The sequence below is a fragment of the Python bivittatus genome, unplaced genomic scaffold (genome assembly GCF_059951505.1).
Source record: "Python bivittatus isolate LINGU-HERP-01145 unplaced genomic scaffold, Pbiv_v1 ctg000020_np1212, whole genome shotgun sequence".
Classification (NCBI taxonomy): domain Eukaryota; kingdom Metazoa; phylum Chordata; class Lepidosauria; order Squamata; family Pythonidae; genus Python; species Python bivittatus.
The window spans coordinates 103306463-103325548 of record NW_028277030.1 but is presented as its reverse complement, the minus strand read 5'-3'; the positions used below and the strand labels follow the sequence as shown (position 1 = coordinate 103325548).

Here is a 19086-nt window from a genome sequence, read left to right as displayed (position 1 = left end):
CCTTCCAGCCTGCTGCGGAGGGAAACGGGTGAGGGGAAGGAAGAGAGGGCGCGGCCGTGATCTCAGGGCTAAACGCTGGGTGCTATTTGGTATCTCCAAAAAAGTGTCACCAAGCTGGCCTTGAGGGATCCCTAAGGGTGGGGACTTCCTGAATCCGCTGGACGTTTTATTGAGCATCGCGGTGCTGACAGTCTTTGGACGGTAAGGCCGCGGGAGGGCACATTGTTGTTCCGGTTAAGTTAATGTCAGGGATATGGGTTGAAACCTCAAAGCCATTGCAACCTCATTCAGTGAATACAAACCATGGTGGTTACTCGTAAGGAGTATGGGGAGAATTCGGGTGTGAGACAGCTGTGCGAGCTTCTTTTCTCAGGATTAAGTCCTGTGCACCAGCTTTTCTCCAATCTGATGCGAACGAATATCCATGTTTACAGAGACGATGGGCTACCGGAGGACACCAGGTTGGAGAAAGTTTGTGGATAAAACCTTAGTTCTTCACTATAAATCTGACCATGCCTATTCAGTCCCAGTAGGCTTTACTCCCAGAAAAGTGTGTATAGCATTTTAGTCAAATCACTTTTTAGCCTATCTGTCAGCCCTAAGATCAGATCAACTCGATCTAAAATCAGACCAAGAAAACAACTCCATATTATGACTAAAACTACTTTTATTAAGATTGGCTATAGTAACAGAATCTTGCAAGTCTGATTATGGCTTCCCACCTCCTTCTCTTATGCTATGTGAATTAGGAAGATGTCTGAGATGTTTCTGCATTCCTCTTTCATTGTTTGGACTTAAGCAGTGTTTTCCTTTTCATTACTTTGGTAATGGATCTCCCCTTTCTCTATCAAGGCCATCCTCTTTGTTCTCTACACTATCAACCTGCTGAAGATTTTAGTCAGGATGAAAAGTTTTCATCACAGAAGAACTCACTAGGGACAATGAGGATGTGATCTAATCACCTTCTTTAAGGGTGATACTATGAGATGGATCGCTGTAGCACTTGAGTGATGTACCTGAATGTGCAGTGCAGTCTAGGCACCACTGTCTGGATATGACCCAACAGGAAAAACCAGAACTACTCCAGAAGAATAACTTAAGCCTGCCAAGCTCTTCAGGAGAATAGGCTTACAAACTAGACACATTTGTGCATGTATTTGCAAGGAAGTAGTAAGTGTGTAAGTGAAGAAAGAGAGCATCTTCTCCTCTGGATCAATCTGAAATCCTCCATATTTCCTGGGAATTATGGGACCTGTACATCCCAGATTAGGGAATGCTGCTGTAGAACCTCAGACAACCTTAAGAGCTAGAGCTGGTCTGGAAAAGAAGTGCTTTAATCTACAATATGTGGAGAAGTTAATCAAGATTTAAAAAATCACATGCTTATTACCCAGTGATAAATGTGAACAACAACAACAAAATGTTTCCACCATTGTTAAGTAGTTTTTTCCCCCCCCTATTTATAGAACATGGAACCTGTATGAGGGAGCTTAAGTTCAAACTCTGGCTTTGTCATCAACTTATGTGAGTCTGGGCACATTTAATGAGCTACAGATCTCATATGTAATAAAAATGAGCAGAATAGCTATTTGTCTATATATCATGAGCACAACTACTGTTGCTAGAAATAGATTTATATTACAGGTAGTCCCTGGTTTAAGAACAAGTTCCATTCCCAAGGTCTGTCCTTAAATTGAATCTGTATGTAAGCCGGAACAGTATATAAGCCGGAACTACACAATAAGTTGTATTGTGTAATTAACTCGAACCATTGTGTATTTAACTCGAATCATTGTGTATTTAACTTGCATTTTGCTACAATAGGCTCTGTTCTCAACTGTGGGTTGTCTGTAACCTGGGCGTATTTGCTGATCTAATATAAATGACAAATATGAATGAGTTCAAAATAAACTTGCAAATCTTTTGGGTAGGTGTATATTAAAAGGTTACCTCTCCTTCCAATTTAGCTGGTGGCTTCATGGAGATATCCATGTAATTTTCTTGGCAATAGTATAACATGTTATTAAAATAGTTTCCTCTGCTACCTGCTGCAATTTATATTTATGTTATATGGCAGCATTCCCTTGGCTGTCATTAACCAAAGTTTTAACTTTATATAGTTTGCTAGATAGGATTTAAAAAAAATGTGTTTACTTCATGAATAAACTTCAGCTAGAAAGCTAGACATGTTCTGTTCTGTTCATTCTGAAGTATATAATGTATTCCTGAAAACTGTATCCTGCACAGTGCAATTAAGAATAGCACTTCAGGACATGCAAAGGCTTCTGCTTGGCTTCTTGAAGTTACTCTAGTCTCTTCAGGGATACAAAGGCTTTGCATAAAAAGAGGGAAAGTAAGGATTGGTGTGCTAGATTCACTTTCCTTCATTGTCATTCTTTCATTCCTACAAAAGTTGAAGATGACTCTGCAGCAAGGAGCTCCATGGATAGACTACAGGCAGTCACATAATAGCCACAGAGAAGACTGCACGCATGCACACACATACTGCGCACCCTCTTTCCACATTCTCCCTGCGATTGCACACAATCTGGACCCTCTTTTCCCAGCCTCCCTGGAATCGCATATACCTCTGCCCTCATTCCCTGGCCTTTCTGAGGTTGCGCTGCACCGAGTACCCCCTCCCCTGACTTGCGCGTGGCCTGCACTGGGCCTCCCAGGGCCTCCCTCCCCCCGCGCTTCTTACTTGGGACTCCCTCTGCTTACTGCTTAACAAATTGTGTGTCTTGGGTTATGACAACAGCTGGGGCTGCCTGGATTGCTGTTGCTAAGTGATGTGGTCATGTGACATCGCGCTTTATGACCACATTGCTTAGAAATGGCAATCCCGGTCCCAACTGCAGTTGTAACTCGAGGACTACCTATAGTTACTTTTTCTTCTTGAAATAGGGTTGCCCTTTAATCTTGCCCAGTCTCCATCTGTTCTTTTCCTTCTTCGTTGCTGTTTCTGCTGGAAGGAAGGAGATTGTGTGTGTGTGCGTGTGCGTGCATTACCTTCATGTTTCTTTGTATAAGAGTGGTTTCTCTGGGTGAGAGAAAATGGTTGGTATATCCAGTGAGGGATGAATTAATTTTATAAGGGAGGTGCTTTATTTTATAGACTGTTAATTTTAATCAGCAATTAATATAATTTGTATAAGAGAGTGACTTCTTGCAGGTATACGTACAGACATGTGTGTCACATGCATACATTTATAGGATGAACATAGGAAGTAATCTCCAGGATTGGTTTTAGTTGGAGTGGCAACTTTAGGATTGGCAAGGTGGAGAAACATGTTATTATATAGAATTTATTTTTCTGTGTTTATATTTTACCGCCCCCTCTTCTTTTGGGGAGGAAGGTCATATTGAACTTTTTTTTAACAGCAACATCAACATTTTTTTTCCTGCTAAATACAGTAGTGAGATGTTTCTTTAACTTTTGCATCAAAGATTACTCAGACAAAAAACCCCATGGCTATACTTCCTTCAAAAATATAAAAGGCAATAGTTACTCGGTTTTGTCTCTAGCTTTGATATAAACTCATGGATCTTTTGTGAGACAGGAACTATAACTTCTTGCCAATTTCTTTTTTTCCTCTAGGGATACTGAGAATGTTACTGCTTAAAGAAGATGTTGTTCAGTTAATTCATATAGACTGCATTACTTAATGAACCCTTCAACTGCAATGAGAACTCATTAGTACATTTTTGGATTCCCTGCTCCCCACAATTTGCCAGATCAAAAAATTAATCTTCAACAAGGACACTGCAGAATCAGTCTTCTTCATAGGACAGTCACTTTGTTACCTGAATATTTTTAGTACTATTCAATCAACCAGTAAAAAAGATGCTCCGTTACTGGGGTGAGATCCCGGTTTCCTCTAGTCAGGCCAACCGCAGCTCCTTTGATTTGCTTCAGCGGGAGTTCCGTACTGTAGAGGTCCAGGATCCTCCATTGCATCAACCTTCAGCTAACAAGCCTAAGCCTACAACCATGCTTGATATTCCTTCAGAGCCCTGTAGCCTCACCATTCATACTGTCCAGCTGATCCAACATAACAGGAGGTTGCGCAGCCTCATTGCCACGGCTCAGACTCAGAACCAACAGCAACTGGAAGGTATCAAGATGGAAGGAAGTGAGCCTTTGCCAACTTGTCCTGGGTCCCCACCACTCCCTGATGACTTGCTTACTTTGGATAGTAAAATACCCAAGATGCCATTCCAGTTGAGGCACAGTGATCCAGAAAGTGATTTTTACAGGTGCGTTGTGGGAATTTTGGCTTAGTGACCATCATGCTTGGATTGAGCTACACTAATCTGATGTTTACAATCCAGTATGCTCAATACCATTTCCACCTCCATTTTCATTATCTTAATTTTTTCCCCATGAGATGCTCTCCTGCTGGGTTCTCCTGCAAAAATACTGTATGGCACCATTTGTGCATTATAGGTGTGGAGGCAGTATTGCTATATGGGTATAGTACATTTATTGTAATCACCTGGAAAGACTCTTTTTACCTTTTTATATGATTAACTTTAATCTTTTGCAGTTGTTCAGAAATAACTACCCTTAATAACATGGAATGTCAGGAACTAAGCCGTGGCAATTTGGGACATCTCGCCATTTCAAATCTCAGTCCAGAATTCCATTTCTACTTAGTGTCCTGGGATCTTAGGCATGGAATAGATTAGTCACACCTTGTGTTGTGTTCTTCTATCCCACATTCAGTAGCAGTCTGCTCTTGAACTGCTGCCTCTTACTTTTTTAAACCAGCACAGCAAGCTTTACGTGTATTCTCAGATTACCAGAATCTCAGAATACCGTACTGGTACTAGAGAAAATGCCAGCCTTTCACTGACTGTAATTGTTAAGGGTAGCACCTGCTGCAGCTTTCTGTTGCAAAGAAAGTAGAAAAGAAAAGGTAATTAGGAAAGGAATGAGTACTGCTAGATCAAAATCAGAAAAGGTAGAAAACAAGCTTTTCTATTTTTGAATGCTGGATGCTAGTCAATCTTGTTTATAAATTACTAGTATCATTCGTTGTTTTTTCTGGAAGGAATTTTGTATCAGGAGATGGAATTTGGTTACACTTCAATGGCTCAGAAATACAGCTTAGCCGGTGTAATATTTTATAAAATAGAAGCAGTTGTAAGAAATCCATCTTTGCTTTCCTGGACCTGTTTTCAAACTATCATTTATCTTTGAAAAGGCCAATAGGTTCAGCCTGTAGTTTTATTTGAATGGACCTCAGCTTTTTCTGCACCTATCAAATCAGCTCCAATTCCTTCGCCTTCATGCACTGATTAAACAGGAAATAGGCCACTGGATAGTTGCTATGTGATAGAGTTTCTTATCACTTCCTCGGAGAATGTTTAATGGACAGAGGGCTATCGTTTTTAAGTGATCAAAACAGAAAATGACCCATTTTGTAATGTCTGAAATGTCACTAACACTAAGCCATGTTTGGTTTATCTAGCTTAACAGACTTGTGATAGTTCAGAAGTATATAACCTCTCTCTCAGCCAGAAAAGAATAGGGAGATGCCAACATTTTATTATCCAGAGGTGTCTGCAGTATGATAAATACTAACTCTGATAGAACATATGTATTGCACAGAAAAGGCCTCAAGTGCAGCCTTGGTATGACTGGGGGAAAAAAAAAACATTTGAAATCCTAGAGATACTTCCCCAGTTTGCTTGAATCTGATGCCTTTCAGATGTGCTGGAGGATACCAGCCAAGAGTGAAGGGAGATCTGTCCAATATATATAGGGGGCACTAAGTTGGGGAGGACAGATATACACTATGTTGAGCTGGATGGATTTATGTTACACCTTTATATTTTCATATTATAATTCCATATTGCAGTTTTGTTAATCAATCTTCAGAGAACTGAACTGGAAAATTAGATTTATCAGTTGACTCTGTGTTACTAGTTTATCAAATATTTTATCAAATATTTATAGTTCACAGAACTGAAGCTTTTCTTATTGTTTGCTCAATCTGTAGGTATGTTTAAACAGAAGCACATTTTTTTCCAGAATATTATTTGTAAAAACAAAAGGAATTTAGTCTTTAGTAGAATGGAGATTCATTATCAGGTTCTCTAGTTAGTCTCACGAATGTCTATTTTAGAGAATCTTAATCTAGTATTTTTGACAGTAAACCTGTTTTTAAAAAATAAAAAATGTTCAAGTTATTTCAGATAATAATCCTGCAAGGAATTTTTTTTTAAAATATGTATACTTTGCAGCTTCAAATCTCAGCCTAATTTGAAGCCTGATCCTAAGGCTGATCTGTGTTTAGGATAGATTTAGTGTAGTGTTACAAATGTTTAGCATATTTGATTTCAATTTTCTAAAAGGAGTTTGCTCTAGAAAAGTTTGGATTAAATAGTACAAATATTCAATATTTAGCTTTAGCACAGCACAGATAATTTGTATTTTGTTATAATTAATATGAATATGTTGCATTGAGTTAAAGTTTAAAAAGTTAGATACGATGTTTTAAAGCAAACATTTACTGTTAACTCTGAATTTTTTTTGGAATAGCATTCTTTTTATTGTATATTTTTACTTCAAAAAAAGCTGACACTGAAGTCAGACCAAACATGTTACTTGATGCAGGCATATTTTTTGTTTCAAGCCAGGTATGCCAAGTTAGCTAGGATGTTAGACATACTTTAAATGTTTGTTCCTAAACACGTTAGCATGCCTTCTGTCTTCCATATTCATTGTTATTGTACATTCTCTGATTTTAGAGGCAAAGGAGAGCCAGTAATAGAGCTGAGTTGGACCTCTTGCCGTCAGCTTCTTTACCAGTCTGTAGCTACTATTTTGGCTCACGCTGGCTTTGAATGTGCCCATGAAAGTGTTCTGGAGACTCTGACAGACATCGCTCATGAATACTGCTTGAAGTTCACCAAACTTCTGCGTTGTGCTGTGGACAGAGAAGCTCGGCTTGGGCAGACCCCTTTCCCAGATGTTATGGAACAGGTCTTCCATGAAGTGGGCATTGGCAGTGTGCTCTCTCTGCAGAAGTTCTGGCAACATCGGATTAAAGACTATCATAGCTATATGCTACAGGTGAGGAAAGGTGTGCTCAGAGTAAGACAAATGAACTGATTCTCATAACACTCACAGTAAGCAGTCTTCATACTTCTTTGAACACCCCAGCAATAACATCTCATCTTGTTCACATGTATTTTATTGGGCTCTTTTAGTCAATTCCCATATATACTGTTCAGGTATCTAAACTGTCTCATCCGCTACAGATGGCATGGAAAAAGAGGCTGAATAACATTGGTATACTACTGTCCCTTGCTCCCCTGTGCATGTTCCACAAGTGACTTTATGTAGATATTGATAATCATGAGACATGGAATTCTGTGTCATTCTGCAGTTTATATGACATGGGACTAAGCATAAGTCCCCCATGCTGCTCTCTGGAAACAGTCTTGAAGGAAGGTGCAGAAGCATGTTCAAATCATGCCACTTCTGACAGCAGCTCTCAGAGCTGACATTAAAATTTTCTATTACATTTTATATACACACACACACACTTTATATACATACACACTCATTTACACACACAGACACAATACACACATGCACAATGTTGAAGCATTTGGTAACTAGCTGTTTCTCAGTGTGGATGTAGGTCTTCTTCCATCCATAGTTCCCTCATATGTTTCATATATCCCCTCTCATTAGGTCTACTGTTGTAGGCGCATTCCATCAATTCCAGGTTCTCTTGTCTCGTCCATGTATTGTTTGTTATAAATGTATTGTCCATTTATTGTCGGTTTGTCCTGGTTCCCCAAAATGTGGTGTGGACCTTGTTAATCTGGGCAATGTCTGAGCAAGCATGACTCTCTTGGTTTGTGTCACTCTCATATTCAAGGTAGGCAGGTGAAGCATTAGGGAGTCTTTGCCTAAGGACCCCTCCTGGTAAGGTAGGTACCAACCAGGATTTGAATCCCGGTCTCCCACATCAAAGGGTGGTGTTCTAACCACTACGCTATCCAGCTGTTTCAAGCAGAGGAAGTCCATGGCAAGACAAGACCCTGCATGGGATGTACTATCGACAGATAGCTGAGGTGGCTGGTATTGGGAAATCCTACCAGTGGCTGGAAAGGGCTGGACTAAAAGACAGCACTGAGGCACTGATCATAGCAGCACAAGAATAGGCACTAAGCACCAGATCCATAGAAGCAGGGGTCTACCACACTAAACAGGACCCAAGGTGCAGACTGTGCAGAGAGGCCTCAGAGACAGTCCAACACATAGTGGCAGAGTGTAAGATGCAGGCAGGAACAGCATACACCAAATGATGCAACCAAATAGCTGGCATTGTGTACAGGAACATCTAGACCCTCCCAAATCCATATGGGAGATTCCACAAAAAGTTGTAGAGAGTAACAGGGCTAAGATCTTGTGGGACTTCCAGATCCAGACAGACAGGCAGGTACTGGCCAATCAACCAGACATTGTGGTAGTAGACAAGGACAGTAGTGGTGATAGATGTAGTGGTGCCAAGTGACAGAACATCAGGAAGAAGGATGAGAAGCTGGAGAAGTACCAGGGCCTGAAGGAGGAACCAGAGAGGAAGTGGAAAGTAGAGGCCAAAATGGTCCCAGTGGTGGTAGAAGCACTCAGGGCTGTGACTCCAGCGGATCCCAGGAACAACATCAGAGCAATCTGTCCAGAAGAGTGCAGTGCTAGGAACAGCTAAGATACTTCACAGAACCCTCAGACTTCCAGGGCTGTGGTAGAGGACCTGAGATTGAGGAAGACGCATACCACCCATAGGGGTGAGAGGGGATTTTGTGTGTGTGTGTGTGTGTGTGTGTGATTGTGTGTATTACATATACATTAAAAGTTTCTATACAGACATTGAAATCCTCCAGTACTACATACTCATTGCAAAGTTAAAATGATTCATTACTCAGGACAGCATAGGGATTTGGCGCATTTGTGAGGGATTTCTCCCCTCCTTCATTTCAAATTGGGATTTTCCTAGAGTTGGTAAAATTCCTTCTTTCAGAATTTCCTAGCATTTAGGAGTTATTTTCTAGATTGCTAAATCAAGTAGATACATGAAAAAAGTGAGCAACCCAGACTTTGGGATAAGTTGGGCAGCTATATAAAAGTTTTAAATAAACAAAGTGGAAATTCTTCCTTCAGTCTGCAGCTTATAAGCAGTTTATAATCAAATGACTGATTGTGGACTACTGCAACTATGTTCTTTCCTGCATTGTTTTTCTCCCCCCCTCAAGAACCTCCATTATACAGGAGGAATTTAGGTACCTGGTAACTTACCACACCAAGACCTGTGATTTCTCTTTTGGCATTTTTACACATACTGGGAGTTGAGGTGGAAAAAAGAACTATTTTGCAGAGCCTCCAATACTGCTTAGGTAACGTCAGATCAAATAAAAAGTATCTGATTTGGATCTCAAATGTAATTCCAGTAATGGGATCCTGATGTGCTACCTGAATGGTTTGCAGGATCTTCATATTACAAAGCAAACAGAATCATCAGCCAAGGTAGGCAACCTTTTCAAAGCCAGGAGATGCACTTTTAAAAATGAATTGTTTGACCTTCAAAGGCTGCAGGTGGTGTGGCAATGGCATGGTGACATTACTAGAAGAGCAAGGCTGAAATTTTGGGACTTTTGTTGTCTTGTTTGGAGTTGGAAGGTTTTTAAAAAGTAAAATAGCCATTCAGTGGAATTGACATAGAAATATTTTTGGAGGAACCAGAGAGGATGTGCAAAGTAAAGGCCAAAGTGGTTCCAGTGGTGGTAGGAGCACTCGGGGCTGTGACTTGGTTAGCTATTGAGACTGTATTCAGTTACTTTTTGGAAAAAAGATTAATAAATACAATTTAAAAATAACTACAGATCTTATTTAATTTGTTCTGACAATTCAGTGAAAGGTGAAATATGCATTACACCTACCAGAACTGTTGGCTTTGTGCAGTCCATGAGCCAGGGATTAATTGCATCAAGACACAATGATCTGGTTTGTACATTGTGTTAAACCTGTTTTCCTTAACCAAGAATTGATAAACTGGAATTGGTTGATCATGAACCATGGTTTATACATCACAATGGCTAAATTCCCATGAACACATATAGTCCCAAAGAAACATTATGGCTTAGTGTGGTGTGTTAACAAAACTGTTGCTTCTCTAGTTTATAAGATCCAAGCAAATCAGGCACAAAAGGAGATGGAGGCTGGGTCATGCAGAAGAAAATGAGGGTGAATTTGTCCTGAAGGCAGTGGCTGTGTTGTACCTTCATGCACCTAACACTTTATTACAAATCAGGCTTTCTTTCTTTACTTCATGGCTTATTAACAGGTTAGCAAGCAACTCTCTGAGGAGTATGAAAAGTTGGTAAACCCTGAGAAGGCAGCAGAAGATTTGAAACCTGTGAAAATCAAGGAAGAACCTGTTAGTGACATCACATTTCCCATGAGTGAGGAGCTGGAGGGGGATCTGGCATCTGGAGACCAGTCGTTGCCTGTTGGAGTCCTTGGAGCTCAGAGTGAACGCTTTTCATCCAACTTGGAAACTGAGGCCTCTCCGCAAACCTCTGGTACATATTATTTTATTTATTTTACTTGGGCTTATGCACTGCCTCAGTCTTAACTAATTATAAGTTATGTTCCTAGTTAAAATAAAAAGAGAAAAACAATACGCACAATGGGAAAAAAAACCCTCACCTATCATACTGTACCAAGGAGCAATAATCTGTACAAAACAGAATAACTCTTACTGTAGGAGAGGCTCAGTCACATCATTCTCAAAGGCCTTATGGGACAGCCATGTCTTAATGAGTTTCCTAAACCACAACAGGATAGTGTCAGTTTAATGTCAAGGAAGATGCTATTCCAGAGGAAGGGGGGCGGGGTCTGCAATGGAGAAGGCCTGACAACACTGCTTCTTCACAGATATGTATTTCCAGTGTGTGGAAATAGATTTTTATTCGGAAAATGTGGCTCTTTTCATTTCATTTGCTCTAAGTTGGGGTCAGCTATCAGAATGATGCCCATATTTGAAAACGTGTGGGCACTTTCATAAAATGGCCGCAATGGCAACATTACTAGTTATAAAGCATCAGTCTTCTTGCGCTAGCTGTCACCATCTCTACTTTGCCATCCTGCAGGATCCTCCTTACTATTCCTGCTTAACTTTGTACTTTTCATGAACAAGCGGGGAGACTTCCAAACAAAGCTCTAGGCTGCAGGCACTCCTTAATTTTATCTTTTAAGAAAGTTAATGGGACCAATATGAGGCCCAGATGCATTTTGAAAAATAAACATAGTAGAAGCCAGTGCTTTCCTCTGTAGCATTTCAGCTTTCAATTTTTTTCAGTATTAAAAAAAACAAAAAAAAACCCCAGGTGTCTCTGGTACCTCTGGGTTCCCCAGTTCTAGCTGAAAGGTTGTGCCTGTATTGTGGTGTTGGTAGAAGGGAGATACTGGGATATGAATGTAGCAGTTTTATCATTTGTCACACTAGCTTGTCTCCTAAGCCTTGAAATGTTATTTATTTTTTAGAGGGCAAAGGCAAGGTTAGAGGACAAAGTCAGTAATCGCTTTTCTAATTAAAGCAGCTAGGAAAAAAGGGCTACAGCTTGGTTGAAGGAAATTGCTAATGATGTCATTTGTGAACGGCCCTTAAAATGTTAAATTCATTTCTAGCCGAATTAAATTTCTAGCATTAGATAAAGTTAGCTTGGAAATTGGATGTTAACAAAACACTACATTCTTTATAATTTTTTTAAGCCCTAAGGAGTTGTGATTTGCTTTTTAATGCTTGCTGGCTAACAATCTCAGAATACATGCCATCTGTCCACTGCTTGTACTTACAAACAACACACTTTAAAATAACTGCCTAGGCTGCCTTAACACAGATACTAATGTGATTTATTTGGTTTTGGCTTTGTGTATGATGTGAACACAGTTGTTAGGGTTTGTAAACCATAGTTTATGGCTTAATGTGCTGGATGAATCCAATCAATTGTAATGCATTCAGCAAACCATTGCTAATCAAAAAATGGCTTTGTTTACACCTTTCAGTACTTTCCAACCGTTTTGCATGCTTATTTCTGCAGTCAGGAAGGTCTAAAATATACTTTGCCAAATCAAATGTTGGTATACTCAGGTTTCTAATAAGATTCTCAGTCGAGTTCCACTGATGTTTCTTGGAGAATCACTTGCATTTAAATGCAATGATACAGTTGCACACAAAAGTTCTAATCAAATTTTATTTTTTAGTGAATTCCTAAATGAACAAAAGTTGACACCACTCCTACATAGTATGAAGTTAAACTTAATGTTTTTCTGCAAATTTGAATGCATGCTTGCTATTTATATGTAGTTGCTTACAGATTCAAAATAAGACAACACTGACTATGGCAGACTTTTGGACACCTTTCCAGTTCATCAAGTACTTTTTTTTCCTGTGAAGTTATTTGTAAGTTACTTATAATCACTTCTAAAGGTGATTCACTTGTTAAGCCTATAATTACTAATTGAAGATAATTCCACAAGTGAGCAACTACTCAGACTCTGCTAAGCTTGTGATTGCCATTCTCAGTACTTTCAGCAGTTCTGGACTCTTCTAAGCAGCCCTGTGAGCAGGGCCGTCCATGGGGAATGGTGGTTAAAAACCAGTCAAATTGCTAAGGCATGACCCTGCAATCTAAGCCCCACCCTTTTTACATTTTGCAACACACATTAAAAACATGGTTGCAGCAACCATCTTGATGTCCTTGTCACCCCACCTCCTTCCCTATGGTTACCTCTGTTTCTGAGTATTTGAAAATGAAGACAATTCTCTTTTATAAAGCAGGGAAAGGGTATAAAATGTCTAAATGCTTCTTGCTAACTGAACTATGAGAAACACTGTTAAGAAATTGAATTGAAATGGAACATTGAAGTCAAGGCACAATTTTGAAGGCCAAGAAAAATCTCTGTTAGAACGGCCCCAAACCAGACAAATCTACAAAACAGAACCCAAAGATCACTGTAGATAATCCACTGAAAATGTTAGTTGGTACTAGAGTTGTTGCCCACAGGTTCACCCTATAGCACTGCTCATACAACAGTGATCTGCAGGGGAATTTTCAGAAGAAAACTTTTCTCCAACCTGATTACAAAAGTCATTGAGTGAAGTATGCAAAAGAAAGTCTTGAATAAGTCTCAAATATTATAGAACAAAATGCATTGCTGAAGCAGAAGTTGAACTGTTCAGCCACATACACAAGATGCATTTGGAGGGAAAAAAAGGATGAAACATTTAAAGAAAAGAATAGTTTGCCAACTGTTAAGCCAGGAGTTGCTCTATCATGCTTTGCGGTTGTATGGCAGCCAGTAACACAGATAGCATTATGTGAGTGAAAGGAAGAATGGATTCAACTAAATATCAGCATATTCTAGAAAATAATTTCAATGACACATTATGGACTCGTTATGTGAAGACCTAGCTTTCTGGAGAAGTCTGTAATACTGGGAAAGGGAAGAAGAGGATAACCAAAGGCAAAGTGAAGGGACTCAATTACAGTGGCAATGGGTGCACGTTGTAAGACCTGAAGGACAGATTGGGGAAGTATCATCCAGAAACAGAAGCTGAAAAGAAGTTGGATATTTTACCAAGACAGTAATTTGAAACATGGCTCCTGATCAGTCATGAAGTATTTACTGGAAAGAAAACAAAGTTTTTGGAATGGCCTTCACAATCCCCAGACTTGAATTTTTGAAATGTGGAGGTAATCTCAAACATGTAATGCATACAAGATGTAAGAATAATTTTGTACTAGAAGAGTTCATTGTTCTCCAAGGAACAATCAAATAAAATCTTTATTACGGTCATAGACCAGCATAAGCAAGGAACAATGGTGAAACATTCCAAAAGCAAGAATAGAAAGACGTTTAACTGGCTGTTTTCCGTGTCAAAGGAGTTATTACAAAGTACTAACTGAAAGGGTCTCCAAACTTCTGCACCAATTATAGTCTCAGTTTTTTTTATTTTCAGTCTAGGCATCTGCACATAAATATTAAGCATGCATTAAAATATGCAGAAAGATGTTATGTTCTACATTTTGTGATGTAGAGGTTGTGTCATCTTCTGTTTCCTTAGAGATGCATTGAAACATACAGTTTGACCTGAGGTGCCTATACTTTTGCAGCTGTAAGGGTTTGAGTTTGGAAGACCAGGTTAGGAACAGATCATCATGGAGAGAATCTGTCTGTGTGGTTGCTAAGAGTCAACATTGAGTTTTCTACAATGCCTTGAAAATGTGAGGGAAATGATGCACCCAAGCGATGCCTAGATCATTTGGGAACAAAACACTCATTGCTTGATGTGAATAGATTTCTGTTTGAGGTTAATGTGTTGGCAGTATATTAAATGTAATTATCCAATAGTAGATTAGTGATTATTAAGAATGTAGGTTTTTTTTTTCCTTGGTAGTCTTTGTTTTTATTAGATGGCCTTAGTTAAATTGCAAATAGTCCTCTGCAGTGCACTCTTTGGGTACCTTTATATAGTATATTAAAATGACACAAAGTGTGCATGTGTTTTAGGAATGTTAAGTGGGTTCTGTGGTGTCATCTTCTTATTTTATTTCCCCATCTTCAGTAGTATCAGAGTATTTAATCTAGTCCATTGCTTCATGATGAGTTACTCATGCTGTTGGTTTACTCTCTCTTCAGAATTCATTGAAAGTAAAAGTTTTCTTGCTGTGTAAGAGATGCTAAAAACATTAACAGTATTTGCATGACTCTTCTCTGTTTTTAATGTGTTCTTTAGTCATTTAACCAGTTCATTAGTTGCAGTGCTTCTCTCCCAGCTCTCATATTTATGAGTTACAGTTTTGTATCTTTTGCTGATTGATGAAAAAGTCCTTCCTTCCTCCTTCCCCCTGTCCCACTCTCTCTCTCTCTCACAGGTGGTGAGGTGAACACTTCCCCTCTTTGGAACTTGGCCCCAGTAAAAATGGAACCACAAGAGAATGAGGAGGGCAATGTTCATGGGCACCATGGAGTCCTGGGCGGTGATGTATTTGAAGAGCCAATGTCAGGCATGAGTGAAGCTGGGATGCCACAGAGCCCAAATGGTTCTGAAAGCAGTTATGGTTCTCATTCCCCTGATAGTTTGATAGGCTCTTCACCAGTCTTCAACCAACGCAGCAAGAAGAAAATGAAGAAGATGTGAATTATGGCTGGGAGGCACTGAGAGTGTGAACTAATTCAGCAAAATTAGGCCTGTGATCAAGAAAATAAGCTCTGAGTTGATGGATTTTGCATGCTGTGATTACCATTCTACCTGTAGTACTTCCCACTACCTGAATGTTTAGATAGCTTATAGTGGAGCAAACACCATACACAGAGGTAACATTACTTTGGCAGAAAAAGATGTTTGAGTGACTTTTGGTGAAAAAAGACAAGAGTGACATCAATCAGTCAACTGTGATCCCACATGAAATCTATCTTGTGAGCCAGTGTAGTTTCCAACTAGTTAGATTTTAAATAGCCTAAATGGTGGTACAACTTGCATAAATGACTATAATTTTGTATTTCTGCATTAAATGGTTGACTGTATCTTTAACTTGAAAGATGGAAAATGTGGAAGAGGTATGAGAACTGTATGAAGTTGTAATAGAATCCTGTAAATTCCATTTCACCTTTTGTTACATATGACACTTTGTTTTTGACTATGAATTTATATTTTGAAGAACAGATTTTTAATATAGAATTTTTGTTCCAGTATAATTACTATTACTCTTGGTTTTTGGTCAAAATCATGGCTGATATCTGCTTTTCCTTGTAACAAACCAACTCAACATATATCAAGGTAATAGAAATTTGGAACTGGTAAATCTTATGTATGCTTTTATGGTTTATATATTATTTTATGTTTTTAATATTTTAATATTTTGTTGTATAGTACACAGATTGTTGTGACGTATCCAAGGTCTATGATTGGTGCATCAAACAAGTTTTATGAACTAAAGAAAGTTTTTTTTTTTTTTAAGTAAGCATAATTTCATTTTCCTTATGCTAGTCTGGAAGGCCAATTTATGTGGAGAATTCATCCAGCTCTGCATGCAAATCTGTTATGACTGATCTCTTAATTTTTTTATACCAGTTAGATTGCACTCTGAAAATAGTATTGAGCCTAATTTGAACATTGCTGAGAGTGAGCTTTGAAAGGCAAAACATCTTCAGAACTGTGCTCTTAGTTCATTTATTATATCACAATGTACTATGCCTTTATAAGTTTTTGTTTTTACTGTTAATGCAGAATGCTAAATCTAGGTGAATACTTTATTAATCTGGGGAGGGTTTGTATGATATATATTTTTAAATGTTGATTTATTTGTTTGTTAGCTGCTCTTGGACATAGTTTTTTTTTTAATAATAAATGAATATTTTCTCCTTTTTTGATAATCTTTTGCTTGATTTCCTGTGTTTTGAGGTTTCCAAAATCCTTTTTATTGTACCAGAAAATGGTCTTAATGAATTTGTGTAGGCTGTCACTTAACTACTGATATCTTAAAAAGTGCTTACTTAAAAACTGGCTTGAAACGTGGCAAACATGCTTCCTAATTATGTAAGAACTTTGACGTAATAAAAAGAATTAATATTTACTGGAGATACTGCAAGCAAAGACTTTTGAAATCTTTAGGTTAAAAAAATACATTTTGAAATTATATTTTTATGATTTCTATACGATTTCTTTTGAGTTCTTTGGAACTTTTTAGAAAGCAGCTTTTCAGAACAAGCAAAGACAGGCTGAATGTATGTTCCAGGAATAGGATGGGGGGGGAGGTCATGAAAATTTCATGCTGAAATTATCTTCTTGGAAGTTTTTAGAACTCTTAACCTGCAATAAATCTACCTTTCTTTTTCAAAGTTGGTGATAATGGCTGGATTAAACTCTTATCTATTACTTCCTACACAACTCTGCGAGAATAGACAGTCAATGCTGTGGTTATTGAATGGTATCAAAATTCACAATGGTCTAAGACTCGAAATATAACCTGGCAGATACTCTTATCGGGGATTTTTGCTATCTACTCTAGAAGTACAGATTGGTTTTATACTGCCTTAAATACAGTAAATATCTTTAAAAAATGGTTGAAGCTGTAGGTTACAAAAGTGCTGAGGATTCTTTTAATTATTGCTATCTTTTGCTCACAGAATTACAATTGTTCCTCCTGTAAGAGGAGGAATGATGGTTCAAGTAGTTTAAATCACCAGTGACTGGGTTTTTATCACATATTAAACCACAATTTTGTTTACTATGGTTCATTGAATAAACCATAATTGTCTAGATTCTTGCAATAAGCTAAATCCATTTTTGCCGCTCCTAGACCCCCTTCAGATGCCACAAAAATTCAGAGGCAAAATGGTGATCTTTAATGGAAATATTTTCTCCTGTTTAAAAACAGTTTAACCAGTAAAATAGGTCCACTAAGCTTCTGGGATTTCAGGGCACCTGTTTTCTGTAAACTCCCAAATTCCTAAAAATAAAGAGCAGAAAATGTCAGCTGTATCCACTTCGACGATATCCTATTCGTTGCCATGCTTCTTGCTCCCATGACCCTCAGAGGCTGAAAATAAGGAACAAGCAGCCTCTGGTTAAAAAAAGTTGCCCACCCTTGTCATAAACAATGGCTAACAAGCCTTGATAGGTGGCTTCATGGTATGGTAGGCCAGAAACAATCAAACCACACTGTGGATTAGTACCATTCTATGTGCATTGTTTTCTTATACCACATATCACAAATGCTTTGCAACCCTAATCTTAACCTGTTTCACAGGTTCAACATGTGTGCCAATTTCTGGATCACCCTCCCGTTTGGACTATAGTAATGTGCTTTACATGGAGTGCCCTTGAAGAACTTTTGGAAGCTGCAGGTGGTCCAGAATGCAACAGTACAGACAGTTCTGGGCATTTCCCGATATGCCCATGTAACACCTCTGCTCCACAAGCTGCACTGGATCCCAGCAGCCTTCTGGATGCAATTCAAGGCACTGGTTATCACCTATACAGCCCTACTTGGTGCAGGGCCAGGTTACTTGCAGGACTGCTTGTCTCCGCTGCCAGAACTGGCAGAGTTGGCATGCTCCAAGTCCTATCTATTAGACAAAGTCATCTTGGGGGGACCTAGGAGTCATGGCTTCTCTGTTGCTATGCCTGTCCTGTGGAACAGCATTCTCCAGGAGATCCAAATGGCCCTGACCCAGTGGCTCTTTGACAAGGCTTTAAAGGTCTGGATGTTCCCACAGGCATTTAGGCCGGGACTCTGTGAGCTCCATTGGATGAGTGCTTTGTAATTATCTTAGTGATTGAAGTGGTATGGTTCTTTGATCCCAAGTGCATGATACAATATAGTTTTTTTTTTTTAATATTGATTTTGTGACTTAGGCTTTTTTGGTTTCAATCTTTGTATGCCACTAGGGTTACCTTGGTGAGATAGGTGGTTATTTAAATTGTTCAAATAAATAGTAAATAAAACTAAGCCAAACCTAAATATTTCATTCACATTTACATATAGTAGAAATTTCAACCTCTGTTGCTCCCACAACGTAGCTGAAGTATAATGCGGAAATAATTTTCTTTCCCATGAGACTTTTTATGAATAGAAGTAAGAAATGCATCAACCTACATGTGTATTGTTTTCAAATAATAGTAAAATAAAATCTCCTTCCCTCTCTGCTAAGTGCCTCTTCTGATATTTGTATGCTTTTTGTTGTTTTTATGTTTTTATGCATATGGAAGCTTTTAAATTCCTTGCAATGTTCCATACATTTTCACTGGCATTCATCATAAGCAAAAGTGACATTTTCAAGCCTGATTTAACAAGTCATGGGGGATTCTGTTAAGAACTGAACTTGTCTTATTTAACATCATAAGTCTACAGTAGCTGCCCTTATAGATAGCTGTTAAGAATCTAAAAAAGAATTCTTCTGGATCAGATTGCAGCACCCAGGTGAATAAGACACGAGATTTCATAAAATATTATGTACAAGATCCTCAAATCATCAAAACAGAGAGTTTAGGCTCA

At 38.7% G+C, this 19086-nt stretch overlaps 1 protein-coding gene across 2 annotated transcripts; it reads left to right on the top strand.

Moving 5' to 3' along the window:
- The first annotated feature begins 37 nt into the window (after nucleotides 1-37).
- On the top strand, nucleotides 38-18726 carry SUPT7L (SPT7 like, STAGA complex subunit gamma). Of its 2 annotated transcripts, none has more exons than XM_007435638.3 (5): nucleotides 38-201; nucleotides 3602-4260; nucleotides 6760-7084; nucleotides 10365-10602; nucleotides 14962-18726. In XM_007435638.3, exons 2-5 carry the CDS (start codon nucleotides 3848-3850, stop codon nucleotides 15225-15227), a joined length of 1242 nt encoding a protein of 413 aa, XP_007435700.1. In that variant the 5' UTR covers nucleotides 38-201; nucleotides 3602-3847; the 3' UTR covers nucleotides 15228-18726. The 2 variants fall into 2 exon arrangements, with proteins under 2 accessions (XP_007435700.1, XP_088001688.1); XM_088145562.1 differs by lacking the exon at nucleotides 38-201 and adding an exon at nucleotides 321-461.
- The last annotated feature ends 360 nt before the right edge of the window (nucleotides 18727-19086 follow it).

What these genes read in the sequence shown, in the direction of transcription:
- SUPT7L (XM_007435638.3), top strand. Translation starts at nt 3,848, where the DNA reads ATGCTCCGTTACTGGGGTGAGATCCCGGTTTCCTCTAGTCAGGCCAAC. An exon ending in CCAGAAAGTGATTTTTACAG is followed by an intron (nt 4,261 to 6,759) that starts GTGCGTTGTGGG and finishes CTCTGATTTTAG; the next exon opens with AGGCAAAGGAGAGCCAGTAA. An exon ending in ATCATAGCTATATGCTACAG is followed by an intron (nt 7,085 to 10,364) that starts GTGAGGAAAGGT and finishes GCTTATTAACAG; the next exon opens with GTTAGCAAGCAACTCTCTGA.